At 39.9% G+C, this 19,302-nt stretch overlaps 2 protein-coding genes and 1 non-coding gene across 8 annotated transcripts in view; 2 read left to right on the forward strand and 1 right to left on the reverse strand.

The window, feature by feature from the left end:
• Nucleotides 1-19,302, forward strand: part of LOC105424069 (uncharacterized) — a 474,166-nt gene that overhangs the window by 397,517 nt on the left and 57,347 nt on the right. The window lies entirely within an intron of this gene.
• On the forward strand, nt 10,592-12,647 carry LOC148935292 (uncharacterized). The gene is made up of 2 exons (XM_089081497.1): nt 10,592-10,752; nt 10,831-12,647. Exons 1-2 carry the CDS (start codon nt 10,592-10,594, stop codon nt 11,021-11,023), a joined length of 354 nt encoding a protein of 117 aa, XP_088937623.1. The 3' UTR covers nt 11,024-12,647.
• TRNAS-GGA (transfer RNA serine (anticodon GGA)) lies at nt 11,965-12,036 on the reverse strand. The gene has a single exon. It is a non-coding gene; the product is annotated as a tRNA-Ser (tRNA).

Consider the following 19,302-nt stretch of genomic DNA (forward strand, 5'->3'; position numbering starts at 1 on the left):
CGTTGCACTCTACACGGATAATGTTTACGTTCATTATGTTGATCGACACGTCCGATTCGTGCCATCTTCGCGGTTGCAGTATACGCCTCGAGAAACCCAGCAGCGATCCAATGTTATGAGGCTTGTTAAAGTTTATTCTGTGCATTTAATCTCACACCTCATCGTGTTGTAATTTGCGCGGAGCACTATCGAGTATTCTCCAATCTCGTCATCGCCGCGCGCGGTGTCACCAGCGTTACCCTCGGGCGCGTCGCGTCGCGGACGTTTCCGTAAAATCTCACGTTTCAAAAATTCATTTATGGCATGCAGTTCATACGACCCCTCGGGAATCATAATTTCTGCATCGTCTTTGCCAAAATAAAATGTATTGTTCGAAGCGTTTACATTCGGTATCGTGTGATAAGTCTCCAAAATTGTTAGACCAAGCTCGTAGTCATCGCTTAAATCTATGGCTGGAGAGTAATTTGTCGCGAGAACGCTGCTCTTCCCGCTCAGCATAAGCGTCAGCGACATGATGGAAAAAGCGTTCGACGAATACTGAGACGTCGCGACATTTTGTCGGACTTTATAAATTCACGCGCGTCGGAGAAGAAACCACAAGCACAGCTGTCCGCAGACGTTCTGATCGTACATCTGATAGGACGTTCGATTGTACTCTATAGCATCGTCTCCGAAATATCGTATCAGTTCCTTGGGCGGTCGAAGATTATCGAAACTGTCAAAGTACACAACGCAATTGTTTCTCTTTGCGTACGCTACCCAATGAGTACCGGGGCCCGTCGTGTCGTCTAGATTTACGATACCATTTTCATTTCGACGCGCGCCGCTAATCGGTAATGCGTCACGCATAAAAACGCCTTTAAAATATGGTACGTGCATACAGCTGGTCCAATTGTACATTGGTGGTTACACCCGTAAATATTTTTATCGTCTCTTTGGCGTTTTTTTTTTTCTTTTTTTCTTTTTTTCGCTGTTACGCCTCGTCCGCGTTTGTACGGGGCGAGATACAGTCCTCGTCCGTATTTGTACGGAGCGAGATACAGTCCCTGTCCGCGCGTTTCCATCGCGCGACATTGCAGTTCCTCGAGTGGACGTTGCGCGACTTTCCTGTCGTTTATCGCTTTCGCCACGCTGGCCGCTCCGCCGATTAAGGACCCGAGAGCGCCCAAAATTGGCAAAATCGGTAACACACCACCTTGTTTCGCCGTTGGAAGTATTCGTTTCTTTTTTTTGCCAGTTTTTTTCTTCACCTTTATATCCATGCCGATCTTGGTCTTGGCTTTCATCGCTGCCCAAACGGCTGCAGCTGCAGCTTTCTCGCTCAGAGCCGAATCTCTCGCGATGACGCGTCCTAAGGCTTTATCGGCGAGTACCTTGTCCGCCGCGTGTCTGTCGGTGAGATCGTTGCTCTGAGAATACGCAATGTGTTCACGGCACGCCGTGTCCAGTGGATTTATGCCCGTTTCACCTCTGGCTAATCGCTTTTTCAGCCGAGTACCCGGACCGCAAAACTGATAGCCGGGGATATGTAGTTCGAAAGGAAGCGCGTTTATCGCTCGATTGAGCAGACCTCCAATGTAGCCTTCGTTTGACGCTGCTGCTGGCATAGGCCACAATCCTTTATCTTCGGTGCAGGACCATCTATATAATCTCGATCCGACGATTGATTATAATGCTCGACGCAGCGACGATAGGTTTGAACCTCCAAATCCGCCTTTATATACTCCGGAAGCTTGTCCCACGTGATCGATATAATTACTGCACACGCATAACAGTACGACCTTCGGTATATATTGCAACTGCTCAGCGCTCAAATCCTGAATATCGGAGGGATGCGACAGCGCGAGATACATTTTTGCTACTGAGCGATTCATGGTTTCGCGCGCCTATAAATAGGCGTTCGATCGAAGTCTAGATAACGCAGTGCGAACATGAAATTTGTACGGCAGCCGCTGACGATACGCGTCGCGAACTGTGACGAGAGAGCGCGAATAATGGGAGACATCGCGACGGAGCGCAAGCACGGTGAAATGTTACCGAGTACTATACGCGCTATCATTTGCGGACCGTCGAATTGTGGTAAAACCAACGTTCTCATAAGCTTGCTCCGCACGGTGTACGTTTCGAAAACGTGTACGTATACTCGAAATCGCTGCAACAATCGAAATATCGATACTTGGAAAATTTACTAACATCGATAGAAGAAATCGGTTACTTTACGTTCTCCAACAACAGTGACGTCATTCCTCCGAGCGAGGCACGTCCCAATTCGATCTTCGTCTTCGACGACGTTGCATGCGATAACCAAGATGCTGTGAGAGAATACTTTTCGATGGGCCGCCACTCGAACGTCGATTGCTTCTATCTCTGTCAGACATAGGCGAGGATACCTAAACATCTGATACGCGACAATGCGAACCTGCTGATTCTGTTCAAACAGAATGGTACCAACTTGAAACATGTTTACAACGATCACGTGAATACCGACATGTCATACGATGAATTCTGTGCGTTATGCCGCGATTGTTGGCAGCGCGAGTATGGATTTCTAGTGATAGATAAGGACAGTCCGCTTATTAATGGGCGATACAGAAAGGAATTTAATACGTTCGCGGTACCGTAACGTGGTTAATCGATGTCGATACGTGGAGCAGGCAACATGGATAACACCAAAGATCGCGAGAAAATAGCGAAACAGATTGCGAAAACGAGCGATTCGATTCGCAAAAAATATCGCGCTTTAAAAATTGGTAAAATAGCTGAAGATACAGCGTTGGAGAAACGCTTCAAGCCCATCGTCGAACCTCTAAAACAGATTGTTGAAAAAACCGAGGAATCTCAATCGATTGAAAGAGAAGCAAAGGATCTCGGTATTAAGAAAAAACAAAAACGTGAAGACAGCGATGATGACAACGATAACGATATTACTACTACTACTACTGACAAGGATTCATATTGGACGGATGTTGGATGGTTGAAATTAACGCCGCAGTCTAAAAAACGACGTACAACGAAAGAATTGAAAGCCGCGTCAGATTCACTCGTGTTCAAGTCTACACCGATACAACCATCGAAAGACCCATCGAAAGAACCACCGCTGTTCTTGCAAAAGGAAGATGTTTTCGAAACAAAAGACGCCAGTGAACCGTCATTCGAAACAACATCAAACAGAGTCTGCAAACGCAACAAGGTCGAGAAGCGTTGCATAATCAGCTGGGACCATTAGGGCAAAAGTACGTAAGCCCTCTCCTCGATGATAATGGAAAAAACGATACATTTGATCGCGTATACGGTGTTTATTTCGATAAAAACAGTGGTGCGATGCTTGGTGACAAGAAATTTGACGTTGACAAAAATGACTCCATAATCATAGACAATGTGAGATACAATGGTACACCAGGATTGTACGAATTGATCTTCAAGAGACTTCCCGATGACGCGATTTTTACCGAGGATGATAAACAAACGTATAAAAGTATATTGTTAACAACAAATGCTCACAGACGTGGTCACAGCGCCCATAATCCCATCAAGGGCAATAGAGGATCCAAGTATATTAACATCATCGCTCCGCTCGTATCTACGTATGGAAGTAGCGGGCGTAAAAAGGGTGCAGGCGTGAGCAATATGCCAACCGCCATGAAGTTAAACGACAACAAGATCGATTATGTGCATTGGGACGATCCCAACGAACTGGTGGATCAACTCCGATTGCTCGACGCTTCGCACCGAGCTGGTAACCACGCTCACGACAACGAGATGCTGTCGATCATCGAGGAACTTCGCGAAGCCGGCATTATTATAAATTAATCGCGTATCGATGAAACGAGCCAGTCGATTAACGTCAGTGAGGAAAAAAAGATATACAATTTTAAATTGTATATCTTATCTTTACTATTAAACATCGTTGAAACATCCGATCCGATGGACGTGAAAAAAATGTTAGCTCCGAGAGGCGACGACTCGTTGAGGAATTGCACGCTCCGGCGAGAAGAAATTTTCCACGAAGACGTGTCATAATTCGGGGATACGACGATCTGTGGCAGGCTGACATCGTCGAGATGCATCCGTACTCGAGTTTCAACAGAGATCATCACTACATACTCACCGTCATCGATGCGTTGAGCAAGTACGCTTGGGCCGTACCGCTCAAGAGCAAGGTCGGAAGCGAGATGGGTAACGCTATCGCTAAGATAATTCGAGAGAGCGGAAGATGCTCGAGAAACTTGCAAACGGATATGGGAAAGGAATTTTACAATGCCGATGTGCAAAAACTCTTGGAAAAACACAACGTTAATCATTATTCCACGTATACGGTGTTGAAGGCATCGATCGTCGAGCGATTTAATCGCACGCTTAAGAACGACATGTGGAAGATGTTTACGCTCAACGGCATTTACAAGTGGGTCGACGTGCTACCGCGTCTCGTGTCAGATTACAACGCGCGCAAGCATCGCACTATCGGCATGCGACCCGTTGACGTAACTCCCGCGATCTCCAAAAGACTCTTGGATACGGTATACAGCGCGATAAAGATCGCAGGTCCAGCAAAATTCAAAGTAGGCGAATCGGTACGCGTGAGCAAGTACAAGACACTTTTCGAAAAAGGTTACACGCCAAATTGGACCACCGAGGTGTTTAAGATCGTTAAAGTGCAGCGTACTAATCCCGTAACTTATCTGCACGAGGACTATCGCGGAAAATCGGTCGCGGGCGCGTTCTACGAGCACGAATTGCATCGCGCGACTCATCCAGACGTGTATCTCGTGGAGAAAGTACTACGCAGGAAGGGAGACAAGGTTCAAGTGGCTGGGATTCGATAGATCGCATAACTCATGGATAAACAACAGCAGTGTGATTTAATTCATTTTTCTTATTTTTATGATGTATTAAAAAAATAAATATACACTGTATACATGTATACAAACAGTTTTTATTATTTTTTTCTTCCATTACATTTTTTAAACTATACATGTATGCAACTTACGAGAACACATGTAAAACTACATGTATTATAAACAATATATGTATTAAGCCGAGTATAAATTAAATAAATCGAAGAGAGAATTAAAGCTAATTCCTCAGCAAGCAGGATCTTGGTTGCTATTATAAAGTATATATAAAATAAATTTGAACAACTAAATTTTATTGTAAAACTACATATAAAAACTACAAAAAATACATATATCTATACTACATATAAAACAGTATTGTATAAAACAGTATCGTATAAAATTACAAGAATACATACGTTCATACATACATACGTAGATATGATACATAGGTACGTACATACATACATACGTGCATATATGCATCAAATAAACTATATAAAAAATATAAAAATATATGTACATTGTATAAACATGTATATATATATATATATATTACAATGGAATCCGCCAATGTCCCCACGGTAACGTCTCCGTCGAATCCGGTACGATGTATCGTTTATCGTCGTACGGACTCAGAGCGATTTTCGATTCGGACACCGTGTATACTTGGTGTAGCTTGGATCTTATACACGACTGGCGACGAGTCATTTCGATCTTTTCATTCAAGCACCGCGTATAATCGTCGAACGTTATTGTTCGCGTTACGACGTTATTCTTTACACCTTTCGCCTTTATAATGTCTTTTCTGCCGTCCACCCTCACCGCGTACATCTTCGCTCTGAGTCCGACGAATTCCGTCATTATCGCACCGTTATTCTCATCCTTCATTAGATCGGGTACTTTTTTATTCGCGAGAGGCATTCCGTACGCGTTGTCCGTCGGATAATCGCTCGTATCGAATCTAGCGATATCGCGTTTCATCGCCTCGTACACATCATCGCACTCGATATGGTATGTGAGACTGTCCGTGTCGGTGTACATGATCTTACATTTCTCGCGATACAGCGGTGACATGTATTCGTGGTGAAATTCGTACAAGCAGATTTTCGATATGTCGAGTATACACATACCCACGTAAATCGGCTTGTTGAATTTTACCTCGAGTTTACGCATTTCGACGGCGATTAAGTTTTCCGCAAAGACGCTGCGGCTGTGGAAATGTGGTTTCGCGATCATTGCCTCCGCGCCATACCGTCCGTCCCATTTGGTCAAAAGTTTAACGTCGACGTGATTGCGCACATTTTCCATTGTTTTACCGAATACCGCGTTGTTCATTAATTTGTACAAATTTTTCTCAAAATCGTTTTTCGCGTACGTTCTAAAGTGTGTATTGAGTTCGATGTAATCGCGGAGCCAGGCGGATTGAGCAAATTGTAGTACGCGATATCTTTGCGATACGAAGACCATGGCGCGTACATTGCTGCAGGTTGCGGTAGTGGATGACATACTGCTTCTTATCGTATAACGTCGCGAGAAGTTTATCCTGCCGCGTGCCGGGTGGTTTATCGCGCGTCGGACAGAAAGGTAGGTCAGTGTGTCGATCGTGCAAATGATGCGGATACTCGAGATCGACTTCGAGAATATAACTCGTAGACGAATCCGGAGCGATCGCGCTCGCGTCAAAGTTCTCAATGTCTTCCATCCATCGAAATTCGGCATAGGGCAGCGGTTGACACATCGCCCATCCGTACAGATTATTTACGTCAAAGTACATAAGGTATGATGACGGTTTCGACGGGTCGTACGAAGGCATATACTTGTTATTGGCCTGCGCGTATCTGCCGGAACATTGACTGAGATCGCTGCGTATACCGCGTTCGATAAACATAACCATATCGATGTGAGCAACTCAAATTTTACGCACGTATGTTTCAACATGGCGTCCCACGTGAAACCTGGCAATGTGTAGTAATGCGCAGGATCGAGTCCATAACTCGCGACGCAACTTTCGCGGAAATTTTCGAAAACGTCGGCCAATAACAAGACATCGGTCTTGAGATATAAATCGCTGTATTCGCCGAGCGTCTGGATGGAGAATCGCTGCCAGACGTTCGCGGCGTGCGCGTAATCGTTCTCCGACATCGTGTCACCGGTCAACGAGCTGTAGAACGATTCGCGCGGTGGTAGGTGCGTGTTCTGCAGCTTGTCCGCGCCACCCACGTATTCGTACGGAAAGACACCTTTGCGCGTCAACAAATCAAAATCTTCGTTTGAGACCGTGAAAAATTCGGAACGTAAAATTTTTAATTTTTCTTTCGTTAGAAAAGATGCCTATTTATCAAGGCTGGTATTTAAAAATTTGTACGAATCTATGAACCGCAAGCGTACGCAATTTCGCGAATCTGATCTCTCGGTGGTATCTTGAACATGTTTTGTAAATGAAATATATTTTTCTTTTGTTATCGGCAGCACGTCGATCCTGCCTTCGAACGCCGTAGCTATTTCCGTGATGATAAAGTGCGCGTCATAACGGATAAGTTGTGAAATACTATGGGAATGCAATATGAATCTTTATAATTTAGATTACAATTTGAGTGCGCGGGACCACGGTAACGACCGGTAAGATGGCAATGATCGCGTACCCGCGTGTCGTCCGACGCAAATGATTTCTCGCAAATGTGACAACGCGTCGCGCTACGATGTGCCTCCCACTGCTCTCTCGACAACGTTTCCATGGGGACATTCGCGGATAACAGAATTTTTACTTGATGCGCCAAATCTTCGAATTGCCGAACGAACCACGCAACGCAATCTTCGTCGCGACGAAATTGATATACGAAATTGATAACGCGTCGTCGTACGAGCATCGCACGTAGTATCCGATGCTAAATACCTCGTGCTGCTGATAGGTGTACGATGCGTCTTCCCTCTCTGCCGGTTCCGTTCGCCGTAGTACGCACTCCAAGTCCGCGTAAACGATGAATGGAAGTCGTTCCTTATTCGTGTGGTTCTTGAATTCGAGCCACTTGTCGTCCTCGCTCGGCAGTCGGATGGCGCAATCGTTCATCTTTTCGCAGTCCGTTGTATGTGATTGCAATCTTTCAGACGAACTGAAGTAATGTAGACATCTGCAAACGGAAAATATGATTTTTTTAATAAACAATTTTATAAGAGAAATAATAAAATTTGTTAAAATACATACCGGTTGCAAAAGTATTTCTTGCATTTCTTCTTGTTTATTTGCGAGCTCACAAGGCGGGACAGATCTTTGATGTACGCAAAGTGCCCCGCGTTGTCGTCACGCGGATCCTGCACGTACAATAGATTTGCGTGCTTCTCCATCTTCCTTGATGTCAGCCGTATCGGGAGAATCTCTTTTTCCTTGATACCGTAGACGTTGATTGAGATGTCGTTGAGATGTTCGAACTTCTTAATTTGGTTCAACGTCATCGGAAACGTAATGTCTTGCAAATTTAACACCGTATAATGCGGGTACGACAATTCCCGATTTGTATTCCTTTCAGCCGGATGCAGAGCCGCGACCACCGACTACGCGAAACACGCATTGTCATTGGATCGTACATTGATCACCGCTCGCTTTAACATAATTTCCCGCGGTAATTCGATGTAACATCCCGCGTGCGTTGGATTATATTTGTTCACGTTTACAGTCAAATTTAGAATTCGCGACAACGCCCATCCACTGTCGCGTTCTTGGAATTCTTCGAGCGACGCCAACGTGGGTTCGATAACGTACTGCTCATACCACTCGTCCAAATTTGACACTCGAAAGAGTTCACTATTTTTAGTGTTTATACTTTTGTTCGCGCGTTTATCGCCCGTCACAAACTCGCCGTTAAATGCAATGTTCACTTTCACACTATCGTCTTTGTACAATGTCTCGCACTCGCTCGAGCACTACACCACCAGCGTCTTCTAAAAATTGTCGCGGCTCGATATAGTCTACATTGATCACCGTACCAGTCAATATACGGCTTTCAAATGCCGTATCGATTTCTCGCCAAACGAGAGATCCACTGTCTCTACTGGTGCTCGCGTACTCACCACCAACGTGCACGAAACGTCTTTCTAGTTGTACTTTTGCACCTGCGAGTCGCGCGATCCTCACCACCGCAGATTGTCTATTTGCAACGGTGAGTCGAAGACGCTTAACACGGCTAAGTTTCTCGAGTTGTTCGATGCACTCCTCACATCGTTGCAACCACGCGAAACACTCCACCAAGGTAGCGACTTGGCTGCACTGCTCCAGCAGCTCGCGTTCCACTCGCTCTAGGTGTTCCATATTGCAAAATCTTGATTCTTTTAAATTGTTGTGCTGTCTCATCAAAACAATTTTACATTTTTTTACTTTCTTTTTTTCTTTTCTCTATAGCTGCTTTAACTCGAAGCCAGTATATAAAGCGTTGTATTTCCGACATGTCCGGAGATTGATGGGAATAGAACAACCATATATGATTATCCTCGCTTCTTGGAATTATCTCTGCTACTTTTTGCCGCGAGAGAGGTAGTAATATATTGTATGCGTGTCCTCTATAATGATAATATGTGCACGCTTCCAGAATTATTTCCGCTCTCTCAGAAGGAGCGGAGAAGCAGAGAGTCGAATTGTAGCGTCCCTTAATTCTTGGACGAGAAATCGGAAAATGGGGAGTTGAGGTATAGTGTCTCTTTATAAAATATACCGCCACGTTCACTGGTAGATGAGAGATTGAATCCCATAACGGAGAACTTGTTAATTCTTCCAATGACCTTTCCATATTGTTTTTATATCACATCACACTCTTCCACTTGTATATGCCTCGTTCACAATGTTGTCTTTTTTCAATTTGTGCAAATTGGGCACATGTTGCATGGCATCATACAGACGGACTGTTGGCAATTGGAGCAAAATCGGCTGTTTAGCGCATTGAGAGTATCTATCTCGTGCTTCCTAACGGCATACAATACTCCAATGTCAGTGTCCACCAGACGAACCATGCATTCGGCACACAGAGTTAGTGCACCACCCGTTGAATAATAAAATTGTATTGAACAATACTTTTTATTATTATTCAACGCAAGGAGTTCCGAACGGGTGACAATTTTTTCTGCATAATCCGTAAGGTCATCACTTTGATCACTTATGTAATTACTATCGTCAGACAATGCGTGCTCTTCGTCTTCAATATCAATGTCAATATTGTCAATATTGTCAATCTCTATTTTTTCTTCATTTTCAAACACTTCGTCCACTATATTCACAAAGTCTTCCTCATCCATATTAAATACATTTTCTATATTTAACACATTATCCATTTTCACCGTCAACTATTTTTTTCACACACATTAGACTTTCATCTACTGTGATCCTGCACACTGCATGACCCATTATATATCATCGACAATTTCTTTGTCCCTTGTCGGAGCATCATCATAGGTCTCCCTAATTTGTTTATAGTAGCCGGAGTATCGGCGCTTCTCTTGATACGCCGCGACACGTACGCCGATTTCGGCGAAAAAAAACCATCATAAGTCTCCCCGATTTGTTTATAGTAACCGGAGTATCGGCGCTTCTCTTGACACGCCGCGACACGTACGTCGATTTCTACGAAGAGCTATCTTTTCACGAGCTCTTCCTAGAAAACAAAATTTGAACGTCATCGTGCTCCTTTGCGAACATGTCGCTACATGTTTGATTGCAACAATGAAATTCCTAGAAAAAAGGGGGGGGAAGGTGGGGGGATTAACGGTTTGCCATGTCAAAAAATTTACGCGATCAGTCCTCCTCCTCCATCGAACGATCTGCACGACAAAAACGGTACTCCGCTCCTCCATCATTCGAACAACACGCAATGTATTCCACCAAAGGAAGCAGCGCACCGTACAATGGCGAAAAACAAAAGAAGGAATGTAACGCGTAAGTTTCACCTGCATTTTTTTTATTTTTTTCTCTTTTTTCCAATATTGTGCAATATTATATATTTAATTTCCACAGTATTTCGGTGGAGCGTCGCGCAGTGCGCTTACTGAGCAGACGTTACACTCTGACGGCCACGGGTTACAAATTTCTGGAAATTGGAATCAACGTTGGTCCACCGAGCTACGTGGAGATCGCTCTGGGAGATCATCGGGGACAGGAATTGATACTGTCTCTCGAAACGTGGAAGGAACTCTACGAGCAGCGATGAAATATCTATAAATTGCTGCGAAACGATTACAAAGACAATTTTATAAGTGTCGGACCGTTAACCGTCAGAATTTGTCTGATGAACGACGTTACACTCGTACGTCTTGAATCTTTGAACGTACGCGTAACGATGATCGAATCGACCCTGCGCCGTATGTTTGATCTGGACGAATGTATCGATGTGACGTTCGATCGACTCGTCAGATTCGTCGATACGATCGATACCAAGTATTCGCGATTCTCCAACATCGCGTCTGTTGTAACAGATCCCGAGGAAGTGCCGAACGCGATACGTGATTGCGATACATTCGATAGACGTCAACTCGTCGATTGCGAGCTGTTAGCTTTAGTTTTAGTGTATAAGAAAAAAACATGTGAATAAAAAAATTTCACACTTAAAAATGTATTCAATTTATTTAAAAATATAAACATATATAATATACAAAAAAACATATATTTCTTTCATTTCTTTCTTCCCCACCATAAAATAATTAGAAAAAAATAACATTCGCCATAAGAGAGAGAGCCGCAACGGAAGAGATAATACGAGAGAGATATTTATTTTTTACTCGGCGGCGGTGGCGGCGGGCGCAGCGGCGGTGGCGGCGGCGGCGGCGGCGGTGGTGGCTCCTCCCCCTCTGACGTCATGTCCACGCGCAATTTTTTATATCATCTTCGCCGCCCATTTTGTTTATATCGCCTTGCTATCTTATCCTATTTGTTTATCTCACCTCGTCTTTCTTCACTACCCCCCCCCCGCGGCTCAGTTCAAAGGATCGCCGCCTCGGACTTCCCCCTCCCCTCTTCCCCGCGTCGTCCGTTCCCCCCGCACACCCGCACCCCCCTCAACGCTTCTGAGTTAGAACCCGCCTAGTATACCTACTGATTAAAATCCCCGTTTTTATTATCCCCTCCATCAGAAATATATATTGCGAAAAATATCACCTCAGCCAGGGATCGAACCTGGATCACCTACTTTCCGGGCAGACATCTTATCCACTAGACCACTGAGGCTATGGTAATATTTATCGCAATATTCAGATAAATAGTGTGTACGCGTCTTTTTCAGCCATCGCAGGAACAAACAATCGCTTATAAACAGCGGCTTATATCTGTGTATTGTTTATTCTCATTTTTTGTAAAAATAATAAAGCAACTTTTCAAATAAAAATAAACTACAAAATAAAATGTATTTCAATGTAAAGTTCTTTTTATTTTATTAAATTAGAAGTTGGCGCCAGTTCTTCATACCACATCTTTTGTATTGTCAATATGAAATTTATTATTAAAAAAACTTTTGTAGATGAAAATTTTTGTATAAAATTCTTTCTTTTACATAAATAAGAAAAGAGGCACATGAACTTGGTGTTATTTTTTATCTTTTTTAAAAGGTAATTTTATTAGGATATCACATTTTTTTAATAACTAATAATATCTATTATTTAACATATTTGAAACACTTTTATACTTTATATATATATATATATATATATATACTAGAAGGAATATACAATCATTAATTATTTTTTAATAATCCTTTGTAAAAAAAATATATATACTTAAAACGTTTAATTTACCGCACTCAAAAATTTGTTTTCTAATAACATTTAAATGCAAAAGAAAAATTACATTGAAAAACTACATTTAAGATTAAACTTCATCCTGATTTTGTTTTAACCTATTATATTCAGTAATTGCATCTTCACTAGCTTTTATAGATGAGGGATCGTAATTAATTAAACAAACCTTCTCTAGATGTTACTCATGACAAAACAACACAAATTTGGCCTGCATTAAATACAGAATTACCAATGTTCATAATAACATTTTGTAAACTTCATCCTTGGCTTTTATGAATAGTGATTCCATAACTTAATGATAATGGAAATTGTTTTCTGATAACATAAGCTCTATCCATCATTTCAAATTTAACGCTGGCTCTTTCAATCAAGTATTCTAAACCTGAAAGTAATAAAAGTTTGATCTTTGTTACATATTCAGTATTTATATCTTGAACAATTGATATTACTTTCGCGATTGTACCATTTACCAGTCCCAACTAGCATCAATATTACGTCTTATCATTACTTTTACTCTAATCTTAATAATAATTTGTTTCAAAAGTCCTCATCTATAAAAGCTAGTGAAGATGCAATTACTGAATATAATAGGTTAAAACAAAATCAGGATGAAGTTTAATCTTAACTGTTCTAGTATCATCTTCATCATTTTTCGATAATACTTTCAATACATTCTTTTTAATGTATGGAATACAATCTATTGTGTCTTTAACAATTAATAATATTTCTTTTGAATCAATACGATGCAACATTGCAATGTATAAAATATCATACATATGACAAGTAGGAAGTAAACACATAGTATCAACTGATAAATTCATGATAAAATTACATATTTCAACCAATCTTGAATCAAAAGAAATATTTCTAAAGAATATTTTTCTATTTTGAAGAATCTCGTAATCTGAATTTGTCAATAAACCAATACGCAATAACAATTCAATAGCCATATTTCCTTGCTATCGCACGTTAATCGTCAATTCATCATATTCAAATAATGTAGTCCACAAATAGTTCCTGCAATGCATCAATATATTTATCAATTTTTTCTTTTAATAAATTAACAAAAATAAAATCTTAGTACAGGAGGTAATTGAAGATCTCCAAATAAAAGAATATGTTTTTGATCAAACCAGTCATCATTACATTCAGTGTCATGTATTTCGAATAATCGAAGATGTATATACATTAAAATTAAATTAGATATTATTGATATTTCATCTATTATAAAAAGTATAACATCATTTAAATTTGCTCGTAGAATTTTCAATACATGATCAGATAATTGTTTAGAAGTATGACCATATTCAACAGGTAATTGAAACAATCTGTGAATTGTCAAACTGTCTATTAGATGTTGCAATATTTGTAAGTGCTATAGCAGTTTCTTTATTAAGATTTTGTTCCAACATTTAATTTAGTCTTAATTAGAAAACTTTTCCCAGTACCACCTTCACCGCTAACATATAATCATAATATTGATTTATCTAATTTAATAGTGCTAATAACTCTATCAAACACTATCTTTTGATTAGTGTTTAATTTTCTTATTATTTCAGAAACATCACCTTCTTTAATTTTAGCTCCAAGATCTTTAAAGTCCTGCATGACTTTATCTACTTCTATGCTTTGGACACCTATTGCATTTTCTGGATCTTGAAATGCATCCTGTTGTTTTTGCAACCTAAATACTAAATAAACTTATTATCTAAATATTTCTGAATTAACTGTTTTGCAGTTTCAAATTTATTTTGCAATTTGAAAAGTTTGTCAATTTTTAAAATATTGAAATAATATGATTTCGTTCGAATTTTATCTTAAACATATAAAATTTTCTCATATTAATAAATAATAATTCTTAAAAATTTATTTTCACAACATTACATATTTTACTAAATGGAATAACGAATTAATATCACTACACACCACACACACACACACACACACACACACACACACACACACACACACACACACACACACACACACACGCACGCACGCACACACACACACACACACACACACAGGGTGTCTCAAAAAAATGGCCAAGCGTGAAATTGTTGATTGCAAACGGCATTGGCTACGCTTTCATCTACGTACGTTTAGCTTACGTGCTCCACGCGTGCCTAGCACGGCGAAACACACACACACACACACACACACACACACACACACACACACACACACACACAGCGTGTCCCCCAAAAAATGGCCAAGCGGTCATATGCAAGCAGAGCAGACTAAACTGAAATCGAAAAGTCCTGTACTCAATATATATATATATATATATATATATATATATATATTAGGTGTACAAAAAAGTTCTGAGCTTTTTTTGTAAAATTCAATCTTTATTCAAAAATAAACAAAAAAATATTAATCAACGAAATATTCCCCGTTTGCATCAACGACCTTTTGCCATCTTTCGGGTAGCTTGCGAATTCCTTGATGATAGAAGTTTACTGGCTTCGAAGCGATAAAGTCATCAATGCATTTTCGTATCTCTTCAAATCTGACGAAATGTGTATCAGCCAAATGATGCTGCAGCGACCGGAATAGTAATCGGAAGGCGCCATGTCTGGGCTATACGCCGCGTGCGGGAGAAATTCCCAGCCTAACGCAAAGATATGGTCCTGAGTCGCTTTCGCAACATGTGGTCGAGCATTGTCATGAAGCAAGATCACTTTACGACGTCCTTGGCCAGTAAATGGCCACTTTTCTTCTAATGCATCGCTCAAATTGGTCAATTGTTGTTGGTAGCGGTCTGCCGTGATTGTTTCACCCGGTTGTAACAACTCGTAATACAACACACCTTTCCAATCCCACCAGATACAGAGCAAAACCTTTTTGGCGTGGATATTGGGCTTTGGCGTCGATGTCGAAGATTGACCAGAGTCAACCCATGATTTTCTACGTTTAGAGTTTTTATCATAAAAAATCCACTTTTCATCGCCTGTAATGATTTTGTGCAGAAAATCTTTTTTCCGGAACTTTGAAAGCAAAGTGAGTGCAGTGTCACGCCGACGATTTTGTTGTCTTCGGACAATTCATGCGGAACCCATCTGCCTTCCTTCTGAACCTTTCCCATCGTATGTAAACGTATGAAAATGGTTTGCTGCGTAACGCCAAGCTGTTCTGCAAGCTCTTTTTCAGTTTGCGCAAAGTTTATATCCAGCAGTGCTTGCAATTCATCCGTTTCAATCTTTTGAGGGCGTCCAGCACACGGTTCATCTTCAAGACCGGAATCTCCTTGACGAAATTTTTGATACCATCTTTTACAGTGTAGTATGACTTACAGCGTTCTCTCCACATGCAGCACAAATCATTGCAGTGGCTTCAGCAGCATTATTCTTCAGATGAAACGCGAAGTGGATGGAAAATCGAATATGCTCTTTTGTTATTGCCATCGTGAACACTGATTTTTGAGGTTATGTGCATCAAACGCCAAATCGTATGGCATTTTAGAAAGCCAAATGTCAATGCTTTAAAATCGCAAAAGGGCGGGAAGATATATAAAATTTAAATTGTTATTTCGGTTGTATGAAGTCTAAAGCTCAGAACTTTTTTGTACACCTAATATATATATATATATATATATATATATATATATATATATGTATATATATCTTATAAATCATGATTGTGGATAATAATACCATTAATACATTTAAGTAAATATATTTATATAATTGGATACATTTTGATATAAATTAATTTTAGTCAATATTTTCTTACAATTTAATGTAAAATTATTTATTTTGGTGGACCGATTTGACTATTTTTTCTGTATGTAATGTATTATACTTACTTTCAATGTATAGTATTACTTATTATTATATGTGACACATGTTATATCTTCTATTTTATTAATCAATACATACAACTTCACACGAAGGACGTCTGTCAAAGACATATTAAATAAAAAAAATAAGCGTTGCAAGAGCTGTCATACAGAGACTGTCATTCATTAGCGCTTCTTGCGAAAAAGGGAAGTCACGGTCGACGACGATCAGGATGTTTCTTAAATTTACCAATTTGAACTTCGCATCACGATTGCGTCGCAATATCTCAGTTTGTAGTACACAGAGAAAAAAATAAAAACACTTTTCTTATATAATTTGATACTCAGCTATCGATTAAGCGTAGTTAATAAAAACTTAATCGATGCAGTCATTGCTGAGATATGAAAATGTAAACCGAGTTCATCCCGGGGGGGTCTCGCGTAAATAGAGCCACGGGCGTCTCGCCGCCGTTCTACGAACTTCGCTGCGCATGAATTTGACGTCGAGACATCACCCGTGTCTCTTGATATAAGGGTGATTCAGAACAACCCCGTCCTTGAAAGGACGTACTCATGAATTAATTCCAAGACGATTTTTCCTCTACAAAAATTTTGTCCGACGCTTACATTTTAAATTATAAAAGAAAAAAGTTAGCGAATAACGAGACGCGTACGGAAGGTAGGCAGGGACGGCACAACTCACCGTCCGACGCAGGCGATTACTGCAAGGCGTTCGCTGCGTCGAGGTGTTTACCATACGCGATAGTAAGCACCTGCGATTTCTCACTTATTTTCTCTCTCTCTCTCTCTCTCTCTCTCTCTCTCTCTCTCTCTCTCTCTCTCTTTCATTCCCCTTACCTTGTAGAGATCTCTATGATATCTTTATACCGTTGTAGCTTGACGGATGAATTTCATCGTGGATGAACGATGCCCCATGTGACAAATTTACACACACACACACACACACACACACACACACACACACACACACACACACACACACAGAGAGAATAAGCCAGGAAATATTTTCTTTAATAAGTTGTATCGCGTGTCAATACTTTCACAGTCTTTCACTGACTTGATCTCACTTGATACTCACACACTTGATCGATAGAATGACTTATTTACGAACGAATTTATTAGTTTGTTATTATCAATCACTATCGATTAATTATTCGGTGATTAAAAATGACTTGAAAGAAAGAAATACACATTACATGTAATTACAGTAATCTATCAGAAGTTCTCTTTTATAAATTGTCAACATATTCGCGGATTTACTCACGCACTTGATCGATAAAATCATTTATGAACAAATCTATTGGGTCACTACTATTAATCACTACTGGTTAATTATCTGACCAATTGAAAATTATTACAAAAAACGCGTTACATACACAGCGCATGTAACCCATGCTTCGTAATACCATGGTATTATGCGTTCGAAGCGTTTCACTATCGGTCATTAACGCGCTGCATCATGATAATAGGCTGACTTATCGATCTGATTTACATTACATTACATTACATTACGTTACATTAGGTCGATAAGTTAGATCGTTATTATCACTTGGCGAATTAATGCACTTTACTGCACTAAGAACATAATCTGTCTGATTGTTGTCATCGAGCAGAGTCCGCGACGGGTTACGTGCGCAACTAATAAATTCGTTCGTAAATAAGTCATTCTATTGATCAAGTGTGTGAATATCAAGTGAGATCAAGTCAGTGAAAGACTGTTAAAATATTGATACAACGCGATACAACTTATTAAAGAAAATAGTTCCTGGCTTATTCTGTGTGGTGTGTGTGTCTGTGTGTGTCTGTGTGTGTGTGTCTGTGTGTGTGTGTCTGTGTGTGTGTGTGTGTGTGTGTGCGCGCGCGCGCGCGCGCGTGCGTGTGTGTAAATCCGTCATATGGGGCATCGTTCATCCACGATGAAATTCATCCGTCAAGCTACAACGATATAAAGATATCATAGAGATCTCTACAAGATAAGCGAATGAAAGAGAGAGAGAGAGAGAGAGAGAGAGAGAGAGAGAGAAAGTAAGTGAGAAATCGCATAGATACATATTATCGCGTATGGTAAACACGTCGATGCAGCGAATGTCCTGCAGTAATCGCCTGCGTCAGGTGAGTTGTGCTGTCCCTGCCTACCTTCCGTACGCGTCTCGTTCTTCGCTAACTTTTTTCTTTTTTCAATTTAAAATGTATTTAAAATGTAAGCGTCGGACAAAATTTTCATAAAGGAAAAATCGTCTCAGGATAATTCAGGAGTCCTTGCAAGGACACGGGGTTGTTCTGAATCACCCTGTATATATATATATATATATATATACCAATTTTTAAAACATTATTTGATATATTTTAATTTTTACTTTAACTTCTACTTTAGAAATTTTTTTATTTTTTATTATAAATTTCTTCTCTCTATAAAGTAAAAATTAAAATATATCAAATAATGTTTTAAAAATTGATATATAAATATTTATTTCATACTTTATTTTGTTATAAAATAATACAATAATTGGATCTAATTACCTATATTATATTTTAAATTTTATATATTTTATAATATGTTTTATATGTTTTATAATTTTATATAAATAATATTTTATAATAGAAATAAGAAAAATTTGTTAATAGGAAAGCCGATATCTTTAAAGAAATATTTAAAATTTTTAATAAAGATATCTATGTTCTCTACATCAGCCATATTATATTCATGTGATCACGTGAAACATCATTTATCCCCCTTATGTCACTTATGTAACAAGTTTTGGGATCAACTTTCAAGCTTAGTATATAAGGGAGTTAGCAGTCTAGTGTATAATATAAATGTTTATGTTCTCTCCCCTTCTAAACCCCGCATAAAATGTTTAGTGCAATTTAGTGCAACAAGTACAGAAAAAATACAAA

The sequence above is a fragment of the Pogonomyrmex barbatus genome, unplaced genomic scaffold (genome assembly GCF_055798465.1).
Source record: "Pogonomyrmex barbatus isolate J1 unplaced genomic scaffold, ASM5579846v1 scaffold5, whole genome shotgun sequence".
Lineage (NCBI taxonomy): Eukaryota > Metazoa > Arthropoda > Insecta > Hymenoptera > Formicidae > Pogonomyrmex > Pogonomyrmex barbatus.